Source organism: Ylistrum balloti, unplaced genomic scaffold (assembly GCF_031769215.1).
Source record: "Ylistrum balloti isolate Yb309-2 unplaced genomic scaffold, AGI_CSIRO_Ybal_v1 Utg369618, whole genome shotgun sequence".
Lineage (NCBI taxonomy): Eukaryota > Metazoa > Mollusca > Bivalvia > Pectinida > Pectinidae > Ylistrum > Ylistrum balloti.
The window spans coordinates 319,755-344,751 of record NW_026781890.1 but is presented as its reverse complement, the minus strand read 5'-3'; the positions used below and the strand labels follow the sequence as shown (position 1 = coordinate 344,751).

The window sequence follows — 24,997 nt, the reverse complement described above, 5'->3', positions numbered from 1 at the left end:
ACGTCATCAGTCTAGATCTCCAACCCGGGGAGATAAATTCCCGCGCTTTCAATGGAGAAACTAAGTATTGATTTATAGACGCTTATAAATAAAAAGATCTCGTTTATGAAATATGCGTGGATTTTCAAATCAATGCTATTTCTGAAACACGGTATATTTTAAGTTAGTGAGCCTCTGGCGAGGTCAAATGAAGAAACCGTGAGGAGTTTCATTAATCTTATATGGTAAAGAAATAGATGTAAGATTCTGTTTACCCCATAAATTGGACACTTGTTTATTTTACATTTATTTTATCAGACTGAAAACAAATCTACATAGGTAGTATTCTCACTCAGTATCTATTTTGGTGACGCCATAATATATATGACATCATGCAGCTATGATGTCAAAATGAAACAATATTGTCCTTTAACCATTTTCACCCCCGCTAGGTACGCTGATACGCAACAAAATACTTATGTAATGTGTGATATAACACTGATAATAGGGTAGCTATGTAATGGGTGATATTACACTGATAACAGGGTAGTTATGTAATGGTTGGTATTACACTGATAATAGGGTAGTTATGTAATGGGTGATATTACACTGATAACAAGGTAGTTATGTAATGGTTGGTATTACACTGATAATAGGGTAGTTATGTAATGGGTGATATTGCACTGATAACGGGGTAGTTATGTTATGGGTAGTATTACACTGATAACAGGGTAGTTATGTTATGGGTGTTATTGCACTGATAACAGGAAAGCTATTTTATAGGTGATATAACACTGATAACAAGATAGTTATTTAATGGGTGGTATTACACCGATAACAGGGTAATTATGTAATTGGTGATATTACACTGATAACAGTGTAGCTATGTTATGGGTGATATTTACACTGATAACAGGGTAGCTATGTTATGGGTGGTATTACACTGATAACAGGGTAGCTATGTAAATAGAGGTTCTACAACGAGTGGCAGTTGATTATCATCGTTATCTAACTCGAGTTAGTTAATTTTCCAATTTTGAAAAGACACGAGGCTTCGAGTGTCTTTTCAAAATTTGAAAATTAACTAACTCGAGTTAGATAACGATGATAATCAACTGCCACGAGTTGTAGAACTTCTTTCTACCATAAACTTTTAACGTAAAAATATTTGTATTGTGTACAACATTGTTTCGCCCCCATTGACACTTTTGCGTAAGAATACATCATAGGTTGTCTGATTGGCTCATTAATATGCAAAAAGAGACAAAATCGCTATTTTTGAAGCAAATTATTTATTTATTCAGTAACCTTGTTTGGAAACATCCCGTAACATTAGTTCATTGAAACACGTTACAAAATTACACAAATTGTTAATCTTAAAAAAAGAATAATTTGGAACTAGATTGTAATGCGGATAAGAGTAGTGCTTCTTCGCGGGAAAATGTGAAAGCAAACACGATAAAGATAGCTTGTAATTTCGAGAACTTCTAATCACTTTCATCAGAACTGTACATCACCATGGGCCGTTTTCGAGAGAAATATTTATTATTGTGAATGTTGATGTTTATTGTGCCTCCATACACTGGACCATCGATGATATTGTCGGAAATGGGGCGGGGTTCAGCGGTAGGCTTAGTTGAGACAGTGACGATAGGGTCCGGGGAAATATCAAACCTGTATCTTGTTTCCGAAACGACCTTGCCCGTCTCCAACCTAATATCACATGTTGGGAAACGAAAATTACTGCATTTACCAATTACTATCCCCTTTCCCCCTCCACACAATTTACTGCATCACCGATCTTGACCGCCGGTAAGAGTGACAGATCGTCACTGTCAGCCATGCTGGTGATGGGCAGCAGACGATGAAAACAATCGCACGTGGCGAAAGTGGTTCGGGGTCACAGATCATGGCTGGGTCAAATGTCAATGCCTCGTCCAATAGATTTGGCTATCATCAATAATACACGTGTGTATTATGCGTATGAATAAACAATGAATATGGTGTTTAATGGATAGTCTGGGCGTGAGATCAGCAGGTTATGGTAGAATGGGTGATATTACACTGATAACAGGGTGGCTATGTAATAGGTGATATTACACTGATAACAGGGTAGCAATGTAATGGGTGATATTACACTGATAACAGGGTAGCTATGTAATAGGTAGTATTACACTGATAACAGGGTAGCTATATATTAGGTTATATTACACTGATAACAGTGCAGCTATGTAATGGATGATATTACACTGATAACAGCGTAGCTATGTAATAGGTGATATCAAACTGTTAATAGGGTAGCGTTGTAATGGGTGCTATTACACTGATAACAGGGTAGCTATGTAATAGGTGATATTACACTGTTAACAGGGTAGCTATGTGATAAATATATTTGTTTTTTTTACTATTTAGTCTTATAAAAACATTCTATTATCTTAGTGTTATGTTTACGAAACCTGTCTACTTTATAGGTATGTTTCAAGGCATCTTGTGTAACTCTAGCGGTTGCTGAACTGACAGGGGCAACTGTTACGGCCGGAGGCTGGTCAGACTGGGGCTCGTGGACTACCTGCTCTAGAACATGTGGAACGGGTATGCTGCACAGAAGACGTATCTGTAACAACCCTAGGTATGACGTATTGAAATCAAATCCCTTATCTCACACACCTCTGTCTTTAGTTTTTGAAATGATATAATCAAATATTCGATGAAATCACATGGATTTCGGAACACCAAGAACGCTTGACAATGAGTTTAGATATGATTCACTTATATCAGAAAAAATGTCTTGTTTGCTTTACATCTGCTATGGACAACAACCCAACGTTTACATTTCATTTTCAGACCAAAGAACCACGCTACATGTTCCGGTGATGAATATGAGGCAGAACTGTGCAATACCACGGTAATCTTGTCTGTGCTTGCTATCCATTAATTTGCATTTGTTTATTTTTCTTCTTGAAATCCCCGTTCGTTCTTCACAGTCTAAATACCCATAGCCTTATGTTTCATTTCTATCTGTTTCACAAAATGTCACACGTGGGATGAAATTTGTACCTATGAAGTACCAAAATGATGAACTGTAAAGTTAAGATTACACCAAAATTTTATTCTTTATTTAATATGTTTCGATATATTGGAGTGGAATGTCAATATTTTGGCACACCTGCAACTTTTATACTTTTGCGGTTCGTTAGGCGTTGCAATCGTAAATCTTCCGTCCAGTGAAAACAATAATTGCTATGGTCTTGTGTTGAGACAGGTCGTTATCTTTTGAAGTATTGATTAAAACGTTTGTGCTCGCTCGTCTGGTGCCGTGACCAGTATTAAGGGCTGAACACTAGAATATTTGACAGTGCTCATGAAAAGGTTACGTCATAAATATATGATGTACAAATTGAAAATATATCAAAACTTTAATGCATATATGATGGTCTTTGTAGAGGCATTTATATGGGATAGGTTCGAATAGAGATTTTTAAGCAACCGCTTTTCCAATATTCATTGAAATTGGTATTCATTGCAAATACTTTTACACTTTGTATTTGGAATCAGCCTTGCTCGGGCGACAGCTCAGATGAAGGTACTTTAAAGTCGGCGAGAGCCACTGAAACGTGTGAGAGATTGTTGCAGTATGGGATTATTAGTAGCACAAACTATCTCGCTGTGGGAACTGTTTTCAGTTCTATAAGTAAGTTGCATAATTTCACTACTTTTTAAACTTTTGTTTATGAACTAACATAGATGAACGATGAATTATATATAGATGGTGACTTAAAATGCCTTTCTCTTGTATGTCTTTTGTACTATCATAGAGATCATCAGTACAAGCGTGCTATTCTGATCCCCTTTTTTCCCGGTGTCGTCCGTCTTGCGCCCGTAAAGTTGGACTTGTTCCGGAAAACTTTCAAATCGATTTCCATGACATTCAGCTTAAACCTTTCATTACAATGGTGAACTGAAATTGTATTAAGCATTGAATTAAAATGAACTCAATTCATCACCAGATGAAATCGACAAAAGCACAATTCGAAACTTATATTTCAGTTAATGCGTTTTTTTTTTCAAATTTTGAACAAATCAAAGTCTGGTTTTACTTGAACTTGTGCAAGTCAAATGAATTAAGTTAAAATTCTGACATTTTAGATTATAGGATGGTCAAAAGGTATTGCTCCCCTATGGTCCCTAGCGGAGGGATAAATGTAGATATAATCAAAACTTGTTTAGAAATACAAGTACAGGATAACAGTTTGATGGTATGTACATATTAAGGGATGATCAGTAATGGGCAGGACCGACAGAGTGAAAATGAGTGAAAATTTCAAATCGTTTTTACATGTAACCCACAGATACGTTAGATACTTTACAAGGATGGAAGGTTCTTCAGGTGCTTTACCACAACGGTGAATTTGATAATCCCGGGGACTTACATAATCCCCTGGCGAGAAGAAACAGTTTATTACACTTTATTTTGGAAAATTTCCGATTCTGAACATAATCTCTTCTAATCCAACCGTAGTTAGAATTCTAAATAATAGTGAGGGTAGCTAATGTTATGCAAAGTCTACATTTTCATTACATAAGGTTATTAACCAAGTTTTAAACGATGCGTAGCCGAATTGACAACAGTATATTGTTTTCATCTTGGGATTTGTTTGATCTATAATCTGTTTACCGTCCCGTCATACTATTTTTGACCTTATTGTACATAGGAATATGTCTTGACGAAATAAGTGCTACACTTTATAACGGAAAGGAACAGTGTCCCAACTAGGGTAATGACGAGACATCGAAAAAAATTATAAAGGTGAAATGGAAAGGAGACCGAATAAGATGTCATCGGACTATAACGTAGGAATTATCATTGGACTTTTGTCAATGCGCGAAATATGTTTATGTCATCAATATTTATGACGCTGTGAGTCATTAATTAAAATGTACACTGAAATGCCATGTTGATTTTTTTATTCTTAAGGAATGGGTAAATGTGAGGTAAAATGTGACACGCAGCCGGGATACACTGCCCCAGCATACACAAGGTACGGGCTGATGCCTGATGGATCTCCCTGTAATGAGGCTCTACACCAGTGGGATGAAGATGACTGGCCTCGTAGGCCTGGGTATGAGGACTATTGCCTCGAAGGTTATTGTCAAGTAAGTGTTCATTCAAGATAATATAAAGAACAGGCTTCCAGGTTTGTAGCCTTTTACAAAATGCTCATTTTCTTATACAGATATTTTTCCTCATTTCATTGTATTATATATCATCATTTGAGCTAAGGCTAAGATTTTCCAAGAGCTGTTTCAAACAAAGCTATAATCAAACAATCATCATTAGCATAATCATTGCCACTTGTTTGTTTCATCGGTCGCTCTCAGTAGCTCTGGTACTGGAGTCGTTGAGATTGGGGTCATTAAGTTCAGAATTATAATAAAGTTAACATTTCGATCTAAAGTTTATGATATTTATACGCCAATTAAATCATTATTAATTCAATACTCTCTGGTCCGTCAGGTGTTTGGATGTGATAACAAATTAAACGGACAACAGTATGACCAGTGTGGTGTTTGCGGTGGAGATAACTCTACTTGTCTCTTCTACAATTCTGTGTTTGCTGATGCTGTCGCTTCAGGTGAAAATTGTTTGTTTTTACACGATGTATATCTGGTCATCTAGTCAATCGAGATGAAAACTGTACGCTGTGAGTGAAGAGAATAAATGTTGAATTTCTTAAACGAGTTATTTGAAACGGGCTCCATGTTAAGGCTACTTACAAGTGCGCAATTTTTAAAGATGAAAACTTCCCTTATGTACCATTAGAATTTTTGGTGTTGGCACCAGAGGGAGAGGATGTCAGTTGAACAGGAGACCTGCATGGTTTTGCTTACATTTTTTTGTAAAGGGGCATAATCGTGTGTGATTGTCCCAACAATATTCTACCACGATATATATGCACGAACTACACATGTTTTTTATAGGTGTTCGGGTGACAATTGTTCAGTTACCGGCAGGTTCCTTCAATATCCAGTTCTGGTTTACTTACAGCCAGATGGGGGATAATTATGTAGGTAAGTAATTTTGATTTCATTCGTTCATTCATAGTTTAGACTATATACATTACTTATTTTATTGTTTTACCATTTTTAGTATATAGGTTGCTCTAGACCATCAACAATGTTTAATGTAAAACGTTTAAGTGTTGTTAAATTGACAATTAAGAACCTGAAACATTATTCGACTAATACGAAATCACGCTCTGTATCCGAATTTATTTGATAATAAACCGAGATCAGGACTTGAAAGTAGTAACTAGTAACGATATCAGATGATGTATTTTCTTCTATATTGCTTCATATGTTGAAAAACATTAGGATATTCAAAAAGTCTGTTTTGTTTCCTGCATGACGTCACTTTGTCGGGATTCATCGTATGTATATTATTGTATGGAAATTAATCACTTCACGAGTTCCTAATAGATTATTAACGTACATTTATAGGCGCAATGCTATTGTAGTTTTAATTTATTTAACTTTCCTTATACCCAATAAAAGTTTTACAATATTTATATATACACATAATAAGATGCGTTTCCAACATTTTCGAGATTTAATATATTTGACTGGTCAGCGCAAACAATTCGCTAGATACCATCTGCAGATATGACATTTACCTGATGGATGATTGTAATGATGACAATGATTTAAATGTCTCCGTATCGTAGAGAAAATGGGATAAGAAACAGGAAAACAGATTACTGACATAATCTTCAGCAACGGCACTAGAAATACCTTAATAAATAACAAATAACATGTTGTTAATCTTGCTGGTTTTAGATCACTGTCAATGCATTACCAAAATTTGGAAGTCAAAATGGTGTATCTTTCACGGAAGATAATAAAAATGGGTTATTTTTTCATATGTTTTCATATATTAATTCATGTGGTTGTTTATTCCGAATCAACCATGTTTACAATAATTACAATACAGTTATTGATGTACTTTGTAGAGTTGTGGAATAAATACAATCGGGCCGTCATTGCCTCTAGGGTAGTCTACAGTTGGGTTTTCGACACAGGTAGTAGTCCTATATACCATGCAGGCGTGTTTTGGTCATTTTACTTCAACACTCAATACCTTATAGGAAGAGGAATCCTCACTGACACCGTAACTATCAAGGTATGTCCTACCAACCACTGTAAGGTTTTCAAGTATCATTTATTTATTTATTTTTATCCTTAGCAAGCAAAAATTAAAACTTTCAAATGAGTTTTAAGGGGGTGTTTTATCACGGAACTCAGAAAAGTCACGTTTTGACATGTTATTAAAGTTTGATTATGGAGGGCAAAATCAAACAGGCAGCCATTTTGTTGTGCTTTTTAAAATCATGACGTAATATCAGTTTCCATATTAAAACATCACAATCGATTTATGACTGGTGCAGTCAATTAAAAACACTCCATGGTGTATTCCACTAGTGATATAATATATAAGCATATGATATTGACGAATTAATCATATGGTAGGTGGATTATGGGATAGAATAACATGGTAAAGTAAGCGTATCATCTGATGCATTCCATATCAGTTTGATGACAAGCTTTCTTTATTGGCTTTCACGACAACCGGTTTATTCTTGCTACAGACCTTATGCTCTTGATTTCATATTTTTGTTTTTTGTTTTTGTTAATCTGAAATCATCATTCTTATGTAAATAATGATTATTGCCTTTTAATAAAGTATAACGCCCATGGAAGCAACCCTAATCTTGGAGTGAATTATGCCTATTCTACACCTCTGAATGGTAAGTGGGTTTTTAATATACAATAAATGTTTATATACCTGGGAAGTGACCATTCGAATTCCATGTTTTACTCAGTATTAAGATAAAACGAGACACAAACCTATCTAACGAAACGCAATAATTTGCACGTATGAAGCATTCTATATTGGTCTAGATTGTTTATTCTGCTCCGGATGGAAGGAGGTTGCTTATAGTGTGGGGAAACCTGGACTAGGCCTGCCTAATCAGGGAAAAGGCCCATACGTTTTAAATATGATCAGGTAATTGGCCTCCTTTATGTGGTCAAGCTTCACTGGGCAGCCATATAGAATGTGACATTGGCGAAAGGGAAAAAAGTATTTACATCTCGTCTCGTTCTCCTTTTACCGATTCTAGGATCTTTATTTTGTTAAGATTTTGCAGAAGAACTCAGGTGTGAAACATTCAGCAATGTATCTAATTGTTTTCAGGATTTCATGGTTTAAGGCATATTTGTCAAACTGACTATATGTTTTATTTTAGTTGGAAGCTGTACAGGGACCTGTCAGAACGGCGGTACATGGGACAGTTCTGTGTGTGCATGTATCTGCCCTTCCAACTACTATTGTAAGTGTTACGCTAGCCAGGTTTTAATTTTTATATAGCTAAATCCGCAATGTCTACAAATATTTTAGAATATCTTATCACTGGGTAAGGATATATCACTACGGTAGTTTCCATGCCAACATCACAAGGAAGATGTGATATTTCGTGAGTAGTAATAGTAAAAGTTATCATCAAACAAGTGGTACCTAAACATTAAGATTTATTCTAAAGTGCTGTCATTAGAACGCTCTCCGTGTTAATATAGTGTATATGAGACCATGGCTTGGTTAGATGTATGGAAATGTATGATGTGAAAGGCTGTAATCAGTTTCACCCGCTCAAGGCCTATGTTCGACTTGAGATGTTGTAGAATGGGGACATTTGTTATATGGAAACTGCTCTTAATTACCATCATTAATTACTACTGCAAGATAACCACAAGACAAAAAGTGTTCTTCTTCGCTATCAAGGCGACGGGTTGGAATGATTTACAATAGAATAGTATTTGTAATTCTGTATGAAAATAGTTTTAATTATTTGTAGCGTTGGACTGCAGCACTTCTTGTCAAACAGAGTGTAGGAATGGGGGCACTGTTATTGAGGATACGTGTGGTTGTCAGTGTAATAATCAGTCATTTGGCGATGTCTGCGAAACGTGTAAGGTACCATACACGGGACAATCATGTCAGAGTTGTGTTGGCGCCACCTGTCAGAACTGTGGAGTGTTTGACAGCGCTACCTGTCGATGCCAGTGTCTTGATGGATATGGAGGGACGTCTTGTGAAAGTAAGAAGCTGTATCGGCCATTTCAAAGTTCTTTATTTACCGCACGCTCTAGTAAAGATGTATTGTACAATAATGAAATGTGGCGCGTTTCGGAATTCACACACGTATATCGAGGATTCGAAAAGAGATAACATGCAAACAACGCTATGTGTATAACAATCTAACCGGAAACACAATATCGAATCCAATTAACAAACTGACTTTTCCGTAACTCGTCTTATGTGTTTCTTTAGTATCATCATTATCAATACATTTTTCTTAAAATAATCAAATCTTTAAAATGCTTTCATCACATTGATCACTTGATGGTTTTTAAAATTAGTAGCACGATACTTGATCCAGAAATCAGCAAGATTGTAAGTCATCTAGAATAAGATCGATTTAACAACAGATATACACAACAAATGGATAATGAAATGCATGAAAAATTACTTAGAGGTACATAATAAGAACTTAATCCAATAAAATGTCATATTTGTAACACTGACGCGGGATCATTTGTTAAATCAAGTATCAATATCCTAAGTTACTATTAGAACATTAGTAGACACCAAATATGTACATTTTCTTTGTACGAAACTGCATCAAAACCTTCTTTTATCCGGTGTTAATAACAACAATCCAACAGACATACTTAATAACATAGAACATGTCAAACTTATACTGCACACATGTATAATCATTTCTGAACAACATAATTCTGACAACCGTAAAACAACCAAATCCTCTTTATCAAAATACATCTGTCCATACGTGTTTCCAACAGTAGTTGACATATTTCACAGACTTTGTAAATTTATCAAGTAAATTACTGTTTCTGACTAATTTAAACTCACATAAATCAGATCTGATATTAATGGGACGGAATGTTTTCTACTTCCGGCAGAAACATGTGAAGATAGCCGTGCCACGTGTGCTGATGACGCTGCCGCAGGGAAATGTGTCACGGACAACATTAACATGGAAGCTGACTGCCCCCTGTCTTGTGGACTATGTGGTATGTTAGTTCTAATGTCAAGAATGGGAAAAAGAAATCAGAATTGGTAAATATGTAAATTTTTGTGCGAAACGATTCCATGATAAACTGAATTTCATCACTATGCCTCATGGGTATAATTTGATTTTGTTCAAATGTGATGTGATTGAAATATATTGGAGCATCATAAAATTGCTCTAACATCATACCTTTATTTCAACATAAATCTATAAATTAGATGAAGTCAGTAATGACCTTTATGTATCTGCACACTACGACAAGAAACGACACAACAATGAGTATGAATGAAAAAGGCCACCCTTACAGAGAGGGTGACTTTGTATTTATTTATGAAATTAAAAACATATCTCACAGTTACAAAAACCGTAAAATGAACAAAAGATTATTTTTTAGTAATTATAATAAAAAGCCAATGTGGGGTTAACAAAAAAACCGCCACAATTGCTGATAATAAATAACGTTACTATAGAACAGACAATAGGGTGGAAGTGGGTGGGTAAATTTTGCATAACAAATGCAAATCCACTCCACTAATTGAACTACGTATTGATACAATTAAAGATGGCTGCGTTATGAGAGGGGTCTCAGCATCCGCGCGAAAGTAACTGACTAATCAGATGACCGATGACCCTCTAATTCAAGGGACATAACTCTTAGATATTCTTGGAAAGAAAATCCGGGGAAATAACTCGTATATTTATTGAACAAAAAATTTGACAATAAAAATATCTTGTATAGTGTTTCCGATACATAAATTAAGCTAATGCCTTAGCTGCCTTTTATCTATGGTACTTAATTTTCATATAACATGTATTTGCCGCTTATCTTATTATTTTCTTGTATAAATTCTTATGAAGTGGTCTTATCTTAAGATGAATCATTTCGACAAATGTGGTACATACAAGAAATGCAATTATCTTTAAGGAGTGCAAAACTTTGAAAATCTTTCAACACATAAAGTGCTTTAATTAGAACACTCAGTTTTTGTGTATTTATGCAAGGGGGTGTACACGTAGAGTCTTTTTTATCTAGGATTTTTCATATTCCACATAATACCATTGAGTTTTGATGTTTTTTCTTTCAGTCAGTGCTTACTGATAAATATGATGAATTCTTACTATAACAAATCATAATAAAGAGCTTTCAGCAACTTGTTCTTTATAAAAAAAAGGACTTTCATTAACTATTTTTGTTGTTGTTCGGGTTTTATTGTTATATTTTAAATCTGAATGCAGATATATCATATAAAAAGGGATAGGCTACTTATTTCTCTTGTTTACAGAAGCTGCTGTCATGCGTTTAAAATAAAATTACTGATAACTATATAAAATGCAAATGCAATTTTTTTTATATTATGTCTTTCATAATACTTTAACGAGTAATACATCTGACTGAGATTTTGGATTGTTTCTACCCTCTTTTCATATTCAACCTTCACAAATGTACAAAACAATGGTATTGATGACTTAACCGTACAAGGGAGACAATCAAAATAACTTTTAACTTTATTTCGAATGTGAACGAACCGATGGCCTATTCTGCTGCAAGGTAAAATGATATGGTGCTGTCGCTATTTCATTAATCGTAAGCTATACCAAGATGAAGTGCTGGCCACAATATGGTTTCTATATCTATTGCAGCCATTACAATATATTTTATGACTGCTACATGAGTATCCTCGAATTCTTTAACCATGTGACCTAAAGATTATTGCCATCTGAAACATCGCATCAAGCATATTGTTAGAACTATTTATACGTGGATGATTAAATATTACCAGTTATCTGTTTTGATACTTATACACTTATAATTTCAGTTGCTAAGGTTCCTCCCGATACGTGTTCAACTACCACACAAGCTGTCACCACAACAACTCCACAACCAAGCACAACAACGGCAAGTGTTATCTTTCATCATACAAATAATGCAACTGAAGAAAAGATAAATCATTACCAGCAGGATCGTTTAGAGAAAAAAGACCCGAAGTGCCACATCTTCCTAATCCTAAATATCTATTTGATAAAAAAATATTTTGTGGGGGCGGTGGACCTAATAATTCACACGTAATTATGTTTGTTCGTTGAACGTCCACTTAGGTTTGTATTACAGCCAAACTGATCGTCCAGTCAATAACAGTAAATGAAATTCTTATAGTTTACTTATTTTACCTGATGTACGTTATTAAAGCGTCAATGAGTCATATCAATCAATATATAAAAATGCGCACGTCATATATACTTATTTAAGTTTTGTCCAAATGTAGTGTGCGGCGGACGAGTTTAAATGCACAAACAGTGTCTGTGTGTCTCTTAATGTCACGTGTGACGACGTAGACGACTGTGGCGATAACAGTGACGAATTGGGCACCTGTATGTCCAGTAAGTACAGTGCTTATTCTATGTTTATTTATTCTATATCATCATATATTTAATTCTGATGTTATGTTACGAATGATAATTCTGTGTAGTTTCTTCACTGTTATTAGAATGCAAAATGTTAATTATCCAAACCTATGTAAGTAACCATAAAGAGTGTTATAAGACAAGGAAAATGCGTTTGCTTGAAGTTTCTTTCTTGCATTAACGACATCATCTAAGGTTAAATGTTTACCAATACTGTCCATTCGAGGATTTACTTTGTTACTACCTTTTCATAAATATTCGGTTGCTTTCAGGTACAGGTACGAGATGTGAGAAGAACGAATACATGGTCATGGTTTATGGTGTACTGCTAATTATGACCATTATTAATGACAACTGGCTTTACCATACGTAATCTCTAGGGGCTCACGGTGGTGAAGGATAGTATGGCTTGCTTTAAAATTTCAATTGAAACAATTATTCTCATAGTGGTGTCTGTTAGCTATATCAGTGATTATCAAACAATTCAAACATTTCAAATTGTATGTGAAACTCAATCATGAGCTTTATTTGATGACACAACATTATTTTAGATTCAACATATGTACATACTTTTATCTAATTTGGTTACTGGAAGCTCTAACGAAAATTTGTACTGCACATGTATGCGGGGAAATTTGGCTTGAGACATCGACACGCTTAAAATTGTTTGCTTTCACTGTGTCCAGATCCATCCCTAATACCTGCCACTATATATTCCAGCTTCAACCTTTTATTTTCGCTTCATTTGATATAGAGGCAATTGTTTCCCCGCGTACAGCTGGAGTAATAAAATTAAATAATCAAACCTTGATTATAGCAAACCATAGATAGTTATCTTATATATAATTATCATGTATTGCAGTCGTGTATGAACGTTTGTGGAAATGACTTATTGTGCAGTCATGAGAGGAAAATGAAATAATGTCCAAAAGGCATAAATGTTATGACGTCAATTGGTACAGAGGAGAAAAGTGTTAAAACAACATAATACATGTCCCTGCAACAAAGACAGAACGATACCAAAAACGCTTAAAACTGATAAATATTTTTTAACAAAGATGTTGTGATCGGTGTCGTCCTCAATGTTTGATGACATTCTATTCCTATCAGTTATGTTTAAAACAGTATCTACGCCATGCCTTACATTGTCTTGCTTTTACTGACGAGGTTCATTTCTTGAACTGATTTTTTTATCCTTTTACGGTGTATAGTATATATTTGCTCTGTCAAAAAAGCAATTAAAAGTAGATCTAAGAAATATTAATGATAATATACCTGTTCAATTCTCTATAAGTATATCCGGTTAATTAAATGAAATCCATGGGTCACGCTCAGACAAAATGTTACCAAACTGTTTACCCAAATTGTTGAAATGAAGTATTTGTTATATACTCTGTCACAAAATCAAAGTATGCGTTGCGCTGTACCAAAGCTGTATCAGTTCACCGAGGTAAAAGACTGCAATATACCATTTATTCTCTGTGAAAATTATATCAATTTACTTCGGCAATAGTCTGCAATATACCATTTATTCTCTGTGAAAGCTGTTTCAGTTGACCCAGGCAATATAGAGTAATATCCCATTTATTCTTTCTGAAAATTGTATCAGTTTACCTAGGCAATAGACAGAAATATAACCTTTATTCTTTGTGAAAATTGTATCAGTTTACCTTGGTAATAGACCGAAATAGATCGTGTATTTATCCAGTAAACAGCAAGAATCTAGTATAAGGGTAATAATGAAAGGAAAGAGATTAAATCCTTATAGTTACATTTTTATGCAAAACAACAGTGATATTTCTTACCTTAATATGCATGCCCAGTAATCAGATATAAAAAGCTACAGATATAAATATACAGATTCTATATCAACAGCCAATAACGATTGCAATTCATGCTTGGAAACTCCGCATAACTCAGTATTATAGGACAAAATACTAATATAACAATTGCATGTAATACTAATTTATGTTTTTTGTATCTTATTAAACGGTAAAACATTGATGTTAGTTTATTCTTTCCTGATTATAAATAATGGAAAATTTCCTAATTTAGTGTGGTTATATATTATATTTGTTAAAGACAAACGTGTCATCTTCGTGTTCTTTCGATAACTTTTGTTACTATAAATAATTGATGCTTCTTACAAGATATATTCTGTAGCTCCGTTGCTTTCCTTTTTATTTCGTTATGTTACAATCGATTTCATTTAGTATGGAAGTTATTTTTTCTCTTTCATCTTGATGACTTAGCACAACCAAGTACAACTTCCACAGTAACTCCTTCGCTTTCTACTGTAACCCCGACCACCACAACAACTTCAGATTCTACCAGAGGTATTACAACCACGAGGTCAATCGTTACTACATCGCCGAGTACTACAGTGGTTTCTTCAATATCCACTGTTTCCAAAAATCAAAGTGTCACTCCAACTTCAAATACCCCTTCCTCTACTATCGCTTCTACTACAAATACTTTCAGTACTCCTACTACAAAAACTTCCATCACTCCTTCAGCCAATACTACCATTGCTTCTTCTACTACACCAACACCAACAGAGGACCCTGACATTGGCGCAAAACCTCTAACAACTGAGGAAATCTACATCATTGTTGGGACAATTGCAGGGTTTGTTGTGCTCGTTCTGGGAGCTTCTGGGTACGCTTTGTACATAAATAGGTCGGACCCTACATTAAGGCGAGAGAAAGGACTGTCTGGAACAGCACGACCTTATGTTATCCAGGAAAAGCTCGCTAAGGAAGGGTATCATGAATATGTAAGAAGTGTGTCGATTGAAAGTCACGGAGGAAGAGACTACTTCAGTAATGGCCGTCAATTACAGTCTGGGTACAATGTTTATCCAAAAGATGATATTCTTAAAAACTATGATTACATTTATTCAGGTTAACATAAATGATGAAATGTAATATATTTTGGGATATGAAATCCAAGTACCCTTCCTATCCCCTTCAACTCTTATCAATCTTCATTGCTATATTCTAAGCCATTTTCATCCCTCTCTACGCCAGTCTATACTGAACATATTGAGATTGTTATAAACGTTTCCTGTAATTTTCTGCGTTCGCTTCATATTCATATGTTCTAATGCTTTTCTTGTAGATTTATAATAGATGTATAATTCTTAAGTAGTAATAGTTCAAGTAAATGTTTAGAGAAGTTTAGGAGTTGTTAAAAACAAAAGCAAGACTAATTCCAAGTTTTATAAATGATTATTGTGTAGTTGCCTGATTGTTTGCTGTGTTAACATTAAGATATAACTTATTAATTGTTATACACTTCGTGTATTAAAACGTTTATCATTGTTATCATTATACGTAAATAGTGCATAATTCCTGACCATTTAAATTTGCTATTTATATAATAACTTTAACGTGATAAAACAGAATAGTTACATACTTGGTAATATATAGAGCCAAAAGACAAATTCTGTCAAATCAATTGTTTAATTGTACACATAGACACAGGCAATGTTTAAAGTTATCAAGGTTGTGTATAAATAATTCAGATATTCGCATTACATGTATGTAAATAAGTGAAATAAGTTTTCAGTATCCGAATAAGCAGCCAGTCACTACCGATGCTAGTATCTTCAGTATAGTACGAATAAGTAATAGCTATCACAGTTTGCTTTTTATTTTGTTAAAGCGTGCCATTGTTTTCAGTGTATGCGGAAGCTTTTATCAACTATGCAAATATGCAAATATTCATAACACCATATAGCTTGTTAGCCTGTCAAAAGGGTTCTGACTAGTTGTTCACCACCAAGACAAAGTTAGAATCGCGCTCTTATAGTCAGAACCTTTCGGACTATTTATTAGCTATATAGGAGGATAAAAAACCCTCGTAAAAGCTTTACAGCCATGAGCTATCAACAATAACTTTAAGGTGGTTAAATTATCGGTTATTGTTTAGTCATTTTCACAATAAAACCATGCAAAATAATTTTTATTCGTTAGTTAAACACTGAACTACCACTGGCAACTTTCAAATATCCAATCATCAATTTGTTTTGTGATTTTTTTAAAGCTTGAAATACTTAAAACATTGGAATATCCACCATATTGTTGTAGAGAAGGCAGTAATTACTAAGCTATATCTGTGATTTATTGTATGCATTCCATGTCTTGTTTGTAGATCAATAAAATATATTTTTGTTACTCAAGGCTTCTTTTTTCATGCAGAACAAAAAAGTATTTAGGGATAATTGTCAACAGATACGGGCTTTGTTCTAAAATCCAAACCCATACACGTGTCTAGGTAATTACGTCATAATTGCAGTGATAGAATATATATAGATGGTAACCAGCAAAAAACAAACATCACTTTATGATTTCAGAGAGGATTGGTGATTTCCTGTTAAAAATCCAAATATATTGACGTACACTGGTGCAGGTGCGAGGAATGATAATGGTATCCTTCTGCTTGTATAAAGACGTCATATGTGCAAGCCCCTGTATAATTGAGGTGGGGAGGTGGAGGTTTTAAGCCGTCTTCCTCTTAAAGTATATCTTATTTCCATGTATATTCTGGAGGGTAAAGTCCATAAGATCATTTTAATATCTTAATACATATTAATCGACAAGTTTAATGTATTTCAGCATTACAATTGACAAAGTATAAATATTCTGTATAAACCAGTTGTAAAAACAGTAGTGTTCCGATACATCACCACGTGTCTACTTGGTGAGGTAAGAGAAAATACGTTAAACATGAATTGAATTGAAATTTGCATGATACACTACATAAGATACCGCAGTGACCCGAATAACACAAATGTCCTTCATGGTAGCAGACCAATGGCTACAAACTTTTGTAGCCAGCTTTCCTTCTGAACGCAGTCAATGACAAACTTTCCAACATCTGCTCTTGGCATTGAAATTGCTGCTCCTGTCACAAACTGGTTTTCCTCGGTCTGTATTTGTTTACCTGCAGAAGATCACATAAAAGGATGATCAGCTATTGTAATCAGGGTATTGCATCATCACAATATATGAGAAAAATATGAGACATCAGATCAATCAAGTACTGGTTTTTTTCACTTTATTGTTTTTATGTTACCGTCCTATTAATAAAGATTGTTCTCATCATTTAAACTGTTTACCGATACTAACCCTTTAACTAGTATAAAATGTACTTGTGTATTTTTGATGTACACACGACAAAGCCACTACAATATTGTACATTATTCTTTTTCACATAATGAAATAACGCAAGAAATAAACATGACACAAGATTCTACAACGTACTGGTCATTTTAAAATAACAGTTACACAAGAAATGGCATGACGATATTGCTTGTTGATAAGTCAGAATAAACAGAGGTCGTATTAGACAATTCTGACGAGACAAATACAATGTTATAGTGATATCACAAGCTGTATGCGTTACACAAGACAATATGACTAAACCTACCACTAGTTATGATAACTGACCACTAGATGAAGATAGGGGTTACAAAGGTCGTTAGGTCAGCTGGTTGTATGGTTGTAACAATTGTATAGCCTGATACATTCATACCCGAGTTCAGTTTGTGGTACATATGTACATGTTTAACACGTACATCTATAAAAATAAATCAACCTCGACTGTAGTGTCAGTGCAAACATGGAAAATTCAAGTCAGGACTGATACAAAATTCAACCCTAAAGAACCATAATCTTTATGTAACACGAATATACAGGTTTGAAATATCTTTTGTATCACAAATATACCACACATATCACAGATATTAGGATATTTAAGACATTTAAGTATAAATCGATCTCCTTAAAGGCTGTTTGTAAACAATCCTCAGACAACTTGAAACCGGCTTATTGCTCAAATTATCACCAACGTAATATCGTATAAGGATGTAGCACATTTCTCTATTTGTGATCATTAGAGACTGTAAACCTTCCCTTATCCTTCCATCAACCTGCATCCCCCGAAACACTTGTTGTAAGGTTGTCTGCGAGTTACAAACAAAATATCACATTTCTATTAAGTCTTCTATACTATGAAAATAGTCTTTAAGTTGTAGTTATATATTGTTGACTTGTAAAAAACAACACTATTGGTTTCGGGATGTGGTTTATTTTCTATAGTGCAGTTTTCTTTATCAGGTAACGGAACCCAAGTTAAAGAAAAAACAATGAAAAACATATTCTGCCCCTGTTCGGTCTCAAACTTCCGCTATCTGCCACTTCTACATTGGTATACCTATAACGAATAATGAAATATTGTAATCAGACAAACATACCACTGCTAGGTCCGTCAACTAGGCCTGACGGTCGTACGACAGTATAACTGAGGTCTGAACAATGATCCTTCAGATAATGTTCCATCTCGGCCATGTCGGATAGAATGTTACCTATTAATAAGGGTCTGAATATCCACTCAACCACCCACGGACTTCCAGGCACTTCTGAAAAAAAAAAACAATCAGTTGCATAACATTATTTTGTTTATTACTTATATCAATAAATTTCGTTCTTTAATGTTTGACAAATTGTGGCCAACAAACCTGTTTGTTGATGTGTTCGACAATGACGGTATTTTAGCACGTACGGTAATTCGACAGAATTACTCTCTGAGTTTACGTAACACCACGTTTAGAAATAATGAAAGTTGTTGAAATAAGCCATTTTACATGTTGTAATATTGTCGATCTGTGAAAATTCATGAAATCGCTGTTATATTAGATAAGGTTTGGAACTATGTGTATACAGCATATATTTTAAGACACTGACCATGACCGACAGTACACCCCGAGAGAGAGAGAGAGAGAGAGAGAGAGAGAGAGAGAGAGAGAGAGAGAGAGGGGGGGGGGGGGGGGGGGGGGGGGGGAGAGAGACACAGACAGAGAGAGGGAGGGAGAGCCTACTGCAGATCTCCCATAGGTTACTATTTATATATAGAGTAACCTATGATCGACAGTACACCCCCGTCCCTGTGGTCAACACATTGACTCATAGAGTGCAGCATACTTTCTGTTCCTATAGAGGTAAGACACACCAGCCGTTTGGTACCGGATGTCCGCATTGCGTTCACGATGCTCTTCATTGAATCTGTATAGAATGTCACTTTGGACCACCCAAGGAATCCTTGTCGTGGTGTTCCAAGACAGGACACCACTGCATCACAGTCCTTAAGGTGTGGTCCGACCTCCTCAGGCTTAAATATGTCGACTTTCTCTATCTAAAGCAAGAGAAAAGGTGGAATTGTAAATTGTTTTACAAAATGTATTTAAATGTTTTGTTTCCTCTCAATGGCAATCATAAGTGACATTTACATAAATAAATACCTACATAGTTTTGGCATTTTTTTCTGTTAAAAACCAACGGATTCGGTTAAAAGTCAAATCAAATACTAAAAACGTTAAAAAAATCTTTTTTTGTGGGCTTGTTTAATTGAGTAATGTGTTCGCCCAGTACAGTATTATTGTGTAGTAGTGTGAAAGAAAAGGAAGCGGATGTCATCATTCACAAGAACTACAACAAAATTTGTTATTTCCAAGCGGCTCTATTTTTCGTTGATTTTTAAGATAGGAAAATAAAATACTTTGAAAATGATTTTAACTGAGAAATCCATGGTCCTTTACATAACATTTCTGATTCGTGCTTTAAACGAAACTTAAGAGGAAAATTCATCCGTAACACACACAACCTTAAGTTTATCATCTTTAGTCGTTAGCTTCCCAGGATTCCGTACAAGGGCAGTGACGTAGTACCCTTTATCAAGCGCCTCTTTGACTGCAAATTGTCCACTTGGGCCTGTCGCTCCAAATATAGCAATCCTCATATTACACACCGAAAGATTTCACCTGTTAGAAATAAATTTAAAAAGCACCTTAATAACGTTAAAATTATTATCTAATTTGTTCATGATAAAAAGCATGAAATTGAGAGATGATCAACGGTGTTATTTTATTCTGTCGTTAGGATATATCTAGGTCATTCAAAAGTGAAGTGAATTTCGAAAAGATATTTCACAAATAAACTGATTCATCTAACTATATTGTCTACTATTGAAGCAAGTCCATATTTACATCTCAATATCTTAAATTTTTTACGTAAATAAACAGAAGTATATTTAGAATCAATGACGTTGTTAAGTGGTTATACTGGTTTTGATGATAAACAACATATTTTGTTAGATCTGCTTGGTAAGTTGAACAGATGAATACACAACGAATGTATTCAGGTAAACCTGGTGTTGTCTGCATCGGGATAACTTACCTGAATGCCCCCTATCTAATCAGCTAAAGTACAGTCTTCAGTGTATGCCTATGAATTCAGAAGGAGAATGACACGGACTTAACGCTGAAGTGATAACAATGTAAACATGCGGATGATGTAAGCCTATTTGCCACAGAAAGAAAAGGGTGCTGACTTACCAAGAGTGGATACAAAATCGAACCGGTACAGTGCAGTTCGTTGTTGGCCTATCCACCCTGAGCAGAGGGAATAATGACCCTGACTTACCAGTAAACTGGGGGAAATGGCGAGATGACAATGTAACAGAACAAATGTGAGATGATATCTCAAGGCTATATATAAATCAACATAAATCATACAAACTTATTCACTATACAAATAGCTGTCTGCAGACCAGTTGTACAGAAAACATAGGCGTTTGTATCGATCAAGTGCCCTTACTTGTATCAGCTAAAATGTCACTCCACATATCCCAGTCAGCTTCATATCTTGTCAAATCCGTACACGTTTGTGCAGAGCGCACGTTTGTAAATGTAAAGCCCAGATAAAGCGCCCAGTGTGTTGGTTGTAGATTTACCACACGTGATTTAAGGTTGTGTAACTCATAAATGTCGACAAATATCGCGTTTCAGTGGCTCCATGCAAATGCTGTGTCTACTGTGTATATATTACTCAGCTCGACAGAAACAGGATAACGTCGAATACTACTTGCAAAACAGCTTTACAATATGCTTTATAATGATTTAATTTTCCCTGATCTGAACGAATACCACTTCCCACAAAATATGGTGCTAACTTGCCACAGCAGATTCAATTATGAACAAAAGTTTCCCAATATCACGATTTCCTTGATCGATCTAATTCAACAGCAGCCGGACAAACATATAAACCAGGCTTTTGAGAAAGGCAGATTAAAGAAGATATGTCAAACGCTTCAGAGAAACCATCATGGTCTCATTTGAAAAAAATAGACAGATGTGGTGTTGTAATACATCTGTGTCTCGTTTGTTATGTGAATTAACTAAAATTTCCATGGAAGACGCTTACACTTCCGGAACACTCGGTCTTATTGTTTTTGTGCTTCTTCAATCTTTTCCACGTCTTGGACGGCGTCGTAAGCAAACTGTTCCTTTTGAATTTTGATTTCGATATGTCTTATCTTAACAAATATATTCTTTGTAATCTAGAATTCATCATGATATTCGCAGTTGACAGGGATGTGTTTTATTTCGGTATTCTGAAGAATTCGTGCAGTGTAAGGGATACTCAATGGGTTACGTTCACAGTAACTCTGGACCCCTGGAACAATTCATGACAAAACTCAAAATACCACTTACGGTGCCTAGTTTGATACTTTGATGAACACCATACGAATCTCGAGGTCACATAACAGTATGTTGTAATGGCTTTCAAGTTGAGTGTCGCTCTTTTGTTATCTGCAAAGAAGCCTATCCTACTGTGATTGGTTAGTTTCCCCCCTTAACCCAACTCTAGACCAACCGAAGTGTAAAGCAAACACGTCTGTATTTCTTTATCCTTTTCAAACTTTCCAAATCACATTCACCATTTTCTTACCGTTCATAGACATGTTTCACATGATGCATTGTTCTAACGTATCAGAGATCAGTTTGTGCGATTTGATGCACTGGTGTTTCAGTCTCATCATACCCATGGAGACCTTACCTTGTCCTGTATTAAAGAATAAATGCTGATTTAATGGAATAATTGTTACAAATATTAGAAAAGATCTTCACTTAGGTCCTAACATCAACAACGGGTTCGAAAAGTTACAAATAGATGTAAATTGCCGTTAAGTTCTATCTGATTCTAAATTTGTATTGAAATGTGGTAATCACGTGTTTGTTTTGTTCAAGATTCAAGGTTACAGGTGGTAGACAGCTTCTAGAATATTTTGGTGTATCAATTGTTAAATCGCTACATCTCTCATTCGTGTTTACGTCCGCTCTCTTAATTGAATGTAATGTGTCATGTGAGGTTCGATGTAAAGTGTTAGGTGATGTTCGATGTAGCCAATATGGTACGCTGCTGGATAGAGTTCAGTCTTCCATATTGAGACATGGTCCATTCCGTGAATATGATCTGTACCGGAAACAAACACTAACTTATCTTAATATTGTCACTGGCGTCATTAACAAAATACTCTACTTCCGGTTCCTTTCTATCTTTCCATTTTATCTTTTTGTTTTTCGGTTAAGCTGTACAAGACATTTCATTTGACTTCATTCATTCACTCATTATTCCTAAATATTTCATCATCGTTCAGTATTGAAAGTGCATGAAAAAACAACAATATTGACTGGCAAGTGACACTTGAGAAAGTAAGATTCTATTAAAGGAACCTGAAAGGGATCTCCCAGAACTCCATGGAAATCCCGCCACTAGTGGACATCAGCGCCAAAGAGGATGTCATAAACACTGACATTTTCGTTGGCTTGAAAACGCCTAGTGATATGATAAATCATGGAGACGCGGATAAACAGTTACTAACCAAGTCGAGGGCATGCATGATAGCTATTCCAAATATCGTTTAACTGCCTTGTATTTAACAACTGTAATGCTGCCTGAATACAAATATCCTAAGTTTGAATCTCCATCCCTTCAAGGTAAGACATTTTTTCAAAGACGTCAGAAAAATCGTCAAAATCCAACTTTAGCCTCTACGGCCAAACTTTGAAAAACTTTCTCCGTGAGGATACCAACTGTAAAAGTGAATTTTGTTATAAGATTTATCTCAGAATCTACCAATGACATGTATAAAAGTATAAAAGCATCTGAAACTTGAGCAGAACGCAAAGTTTAGAATTCGCATTTCAAGATGGCGGCCACATCACATTTCGGACTGGCCAAGAAAATAACAACACTTCGTCAGAACCATCTCAAGATCATTTCTGGCAAGTTTAGTAGAATCCCACTGTTGACACTTGAGAAGTTTAAAATGTGTGTTAAAAAGTTTACTCATGTCGTACGATGTCGGATAAAACATGATGGCTCTTGGTCAATCTGACGATTTCGCTTAAAAATCTAAACAGCCTTAACAAACTTTCAAAGTCGAAATCCAAAATGGCAGCATGTCAATCATTTAGTTTTTCTGACCATGCTTAAAACTAGGTACCGTTGGGAATCCTTATAATAAAGTTGAGAAGATCTATCCAACACTTCCAGGAACTAGCAATAGTAAACCTACATTATTACAGCCAGTTCTAGTCTGGAAATAGTGGTAACAAACTTTCATTGTCGAAATATAAGTCACTTTTTCCAGATATGACCCAAAATGAAAAGGGCTCATGAGGAACTACAAATGAAATTTGAGAAATATTTATCTAGTATTTGTCAAAGTATAGCAAATAACATTTTTTCTAGTGAAAGCCCAAGACTACTAGAGACAAAGAAGAACTTACATGTGATATATGAGAAAGATCCATAGAGTACCTGTCAAGATACGGTGAAATCCTTTCATAGTCAAAATCCAAGATGGCCATCAGTCAGGTCCAGTCACAATATCAAAAGAGCATGACTAGGGAAATGTCTCGTTACCAGGTTTAACCTGGTTTGAGTGTTACACCTGTTGATGTTTGATATTATCCCTGACTCACAACTTTGACTCGCAATAGACACCATTATACACAGTTTTTACTCACAAGACTCACAATAAACGCCATTATATACAATTCTATACTTTATTTTCATGTTTGAGAATCCATAACAGCCCATGTGTTTCATATATCAATATAAATAAAAACTAATATAACTTTGAGAAGAAATTTTGAAAAACAAATTAGTAAGCATGTGTGTAAATACATTAGACTTCTTTAGGTTCAATACATACAAGTATAAAAGGTGAAGAAAAGTAGTGTGTTTGCTGGAATATAATACTGATTAATAGTATCATAATAATGTGCAGATCTAAGCCGTCCATTTTAGCCAGGTAAATATCTTAATTAATCAAATCATCCTTGATGCACTCTCACTGACCGGTAAAGTTAATAACAAAAGATAAATAAAAATAGATCTACAGAATTCCTGGATAAGATATTATGGTCTGCAACTTCCTAGCACATATATGGGTTTATTTTTATTACATACTCTGTTTAGGTTTTTTTACAAAAAGTGGAGGATGGAGTTTACATATTGCAGAATCTTTTGAGATTTTAATTTGGAATACGAAAGTCTGTTTTCATAATCATTTGCAAAAGAATACCTTGTTAATAGAAAAACAAAATACTGAAATTT

General features: G+C 35.0%; 2 protein-coding genes across 2 annotated transcripts in view; one reads left to right on the top strand and one right to left on the bottom strand.

Moving 5' to 3' along the window:
• LOC132549045 (A disintegrin and metalloproteinase with thrombospondin motifs 16-like) overlaps positions 1-15,608 on the top strand; it is a 41,237-nt gene extending 25,629 nt beyond the window's left edge. Inside the window, exons 14-28 of the mRNA XM_060212947.1 lie at positions 2,451-2,608; positions 2,824-2,884; positions 3,535-3,670; positions 4,955-5,133; positions 5,495-5,612; positions 5,959-6,048; positions 6,987-7,156; positions 7,718-7,781; positions 8,283-8,366; positions 8,889-9,131; positions 10,018-10,128; positions 11,945-12,024; positions 12,392-12,506; positions 12,803-12,899; positions 14,694-15,608. Of these exons, the coding sequence (XP_060068930.1) occupies positions 2,451-2,608; positions 2,824-2,884; positions 3,535-3,670; positions 4,955-5,133; positions 5,495-5,612; positions 5,959-6,048; positions 6,987-7,156; positions 7,718-7,781; positions 8,283-8,366; positions 8,889-9,131; positions 10,018-10,128; positions 11,945-12,024; positions 12,392-12,506; positions 12,803-12,899; positions 14,694-15,438 (2,451 nt within the window). The 3' untranslated portion in view covers positions 15,439-15,608. The remainder of the gene's footprint in view (positions 1-2,450; positions 2,609-2,823; positions 2,885-3,534; positions 3,671-4,954; positions 5,134-5,494; positions 5,613-5,958; positions 6,049-6,986; positions 7,157-7,717; positions 7,782-8,282; positions 8,367-8,888; positions 9,132-10,017; positions 10,129-11,944; positions 12,025-12,391; positions 12,507-12,802; positions 12,900-14,693) is intronic.
• Positions 15,609-17,116: 1,508 nt separating this feature from the next.
• LOC132548844 (flavin reductase (NADPH)-like) lies at positions 17,117-21,312 on the bottom strand. Its single transcript, XM_060212742.1, has 5 exons — positions 21,188-21,312; positions 20,196-20,352; positions 19,517-19,727; positions 18,790-18,954; positions 17,117-17,477 (listed from the first exon to the last, which is right to left on the bottom strand). The coding sequence occupies exons 2-5, from the start codon at positions 20,328-20,330 to the stop codon at positions 17,332-17,334; spliced, it is 657 nt and encodes a 218-aa protein (XP_060068725.1). The 5' UTR covers positions 20,331-20,352; positions 21,188-21,312; the 3' UTR covers positions 17,117-17,331.
• Between the last annotated feature and the right edge of the window lie 3,685 nt (positions 21,313-24,997).

What these genes read in the sequence shown, in the direction of transcription:
- LOC132548844 (XM_060212742.1), bottom strand. Translation starts at nt 20,330, where the DNA reads ATGAGGATTGCTATATTTGGAGCGACAGGCCCAAGTGGACAATTTGCA. An exon ending in TACCTCTATAGGAACAGAAA is followed by an intron (nt 18,955 to 19,516) that starts GTATGCTGCACT and finishes TTTTTTTTTCAG; the next exon opens with AAGTGCCTGGAAGTCCGTGG. An exon ending in AGTTGACGGACCTAGCAGTG is followed by an intron (nt 17,478 to 18,789) that starts GTATGTTTGTCT and finishes GATCTTCTGCAG; the next exon opens with GTAAACAAATACAGACCGAG.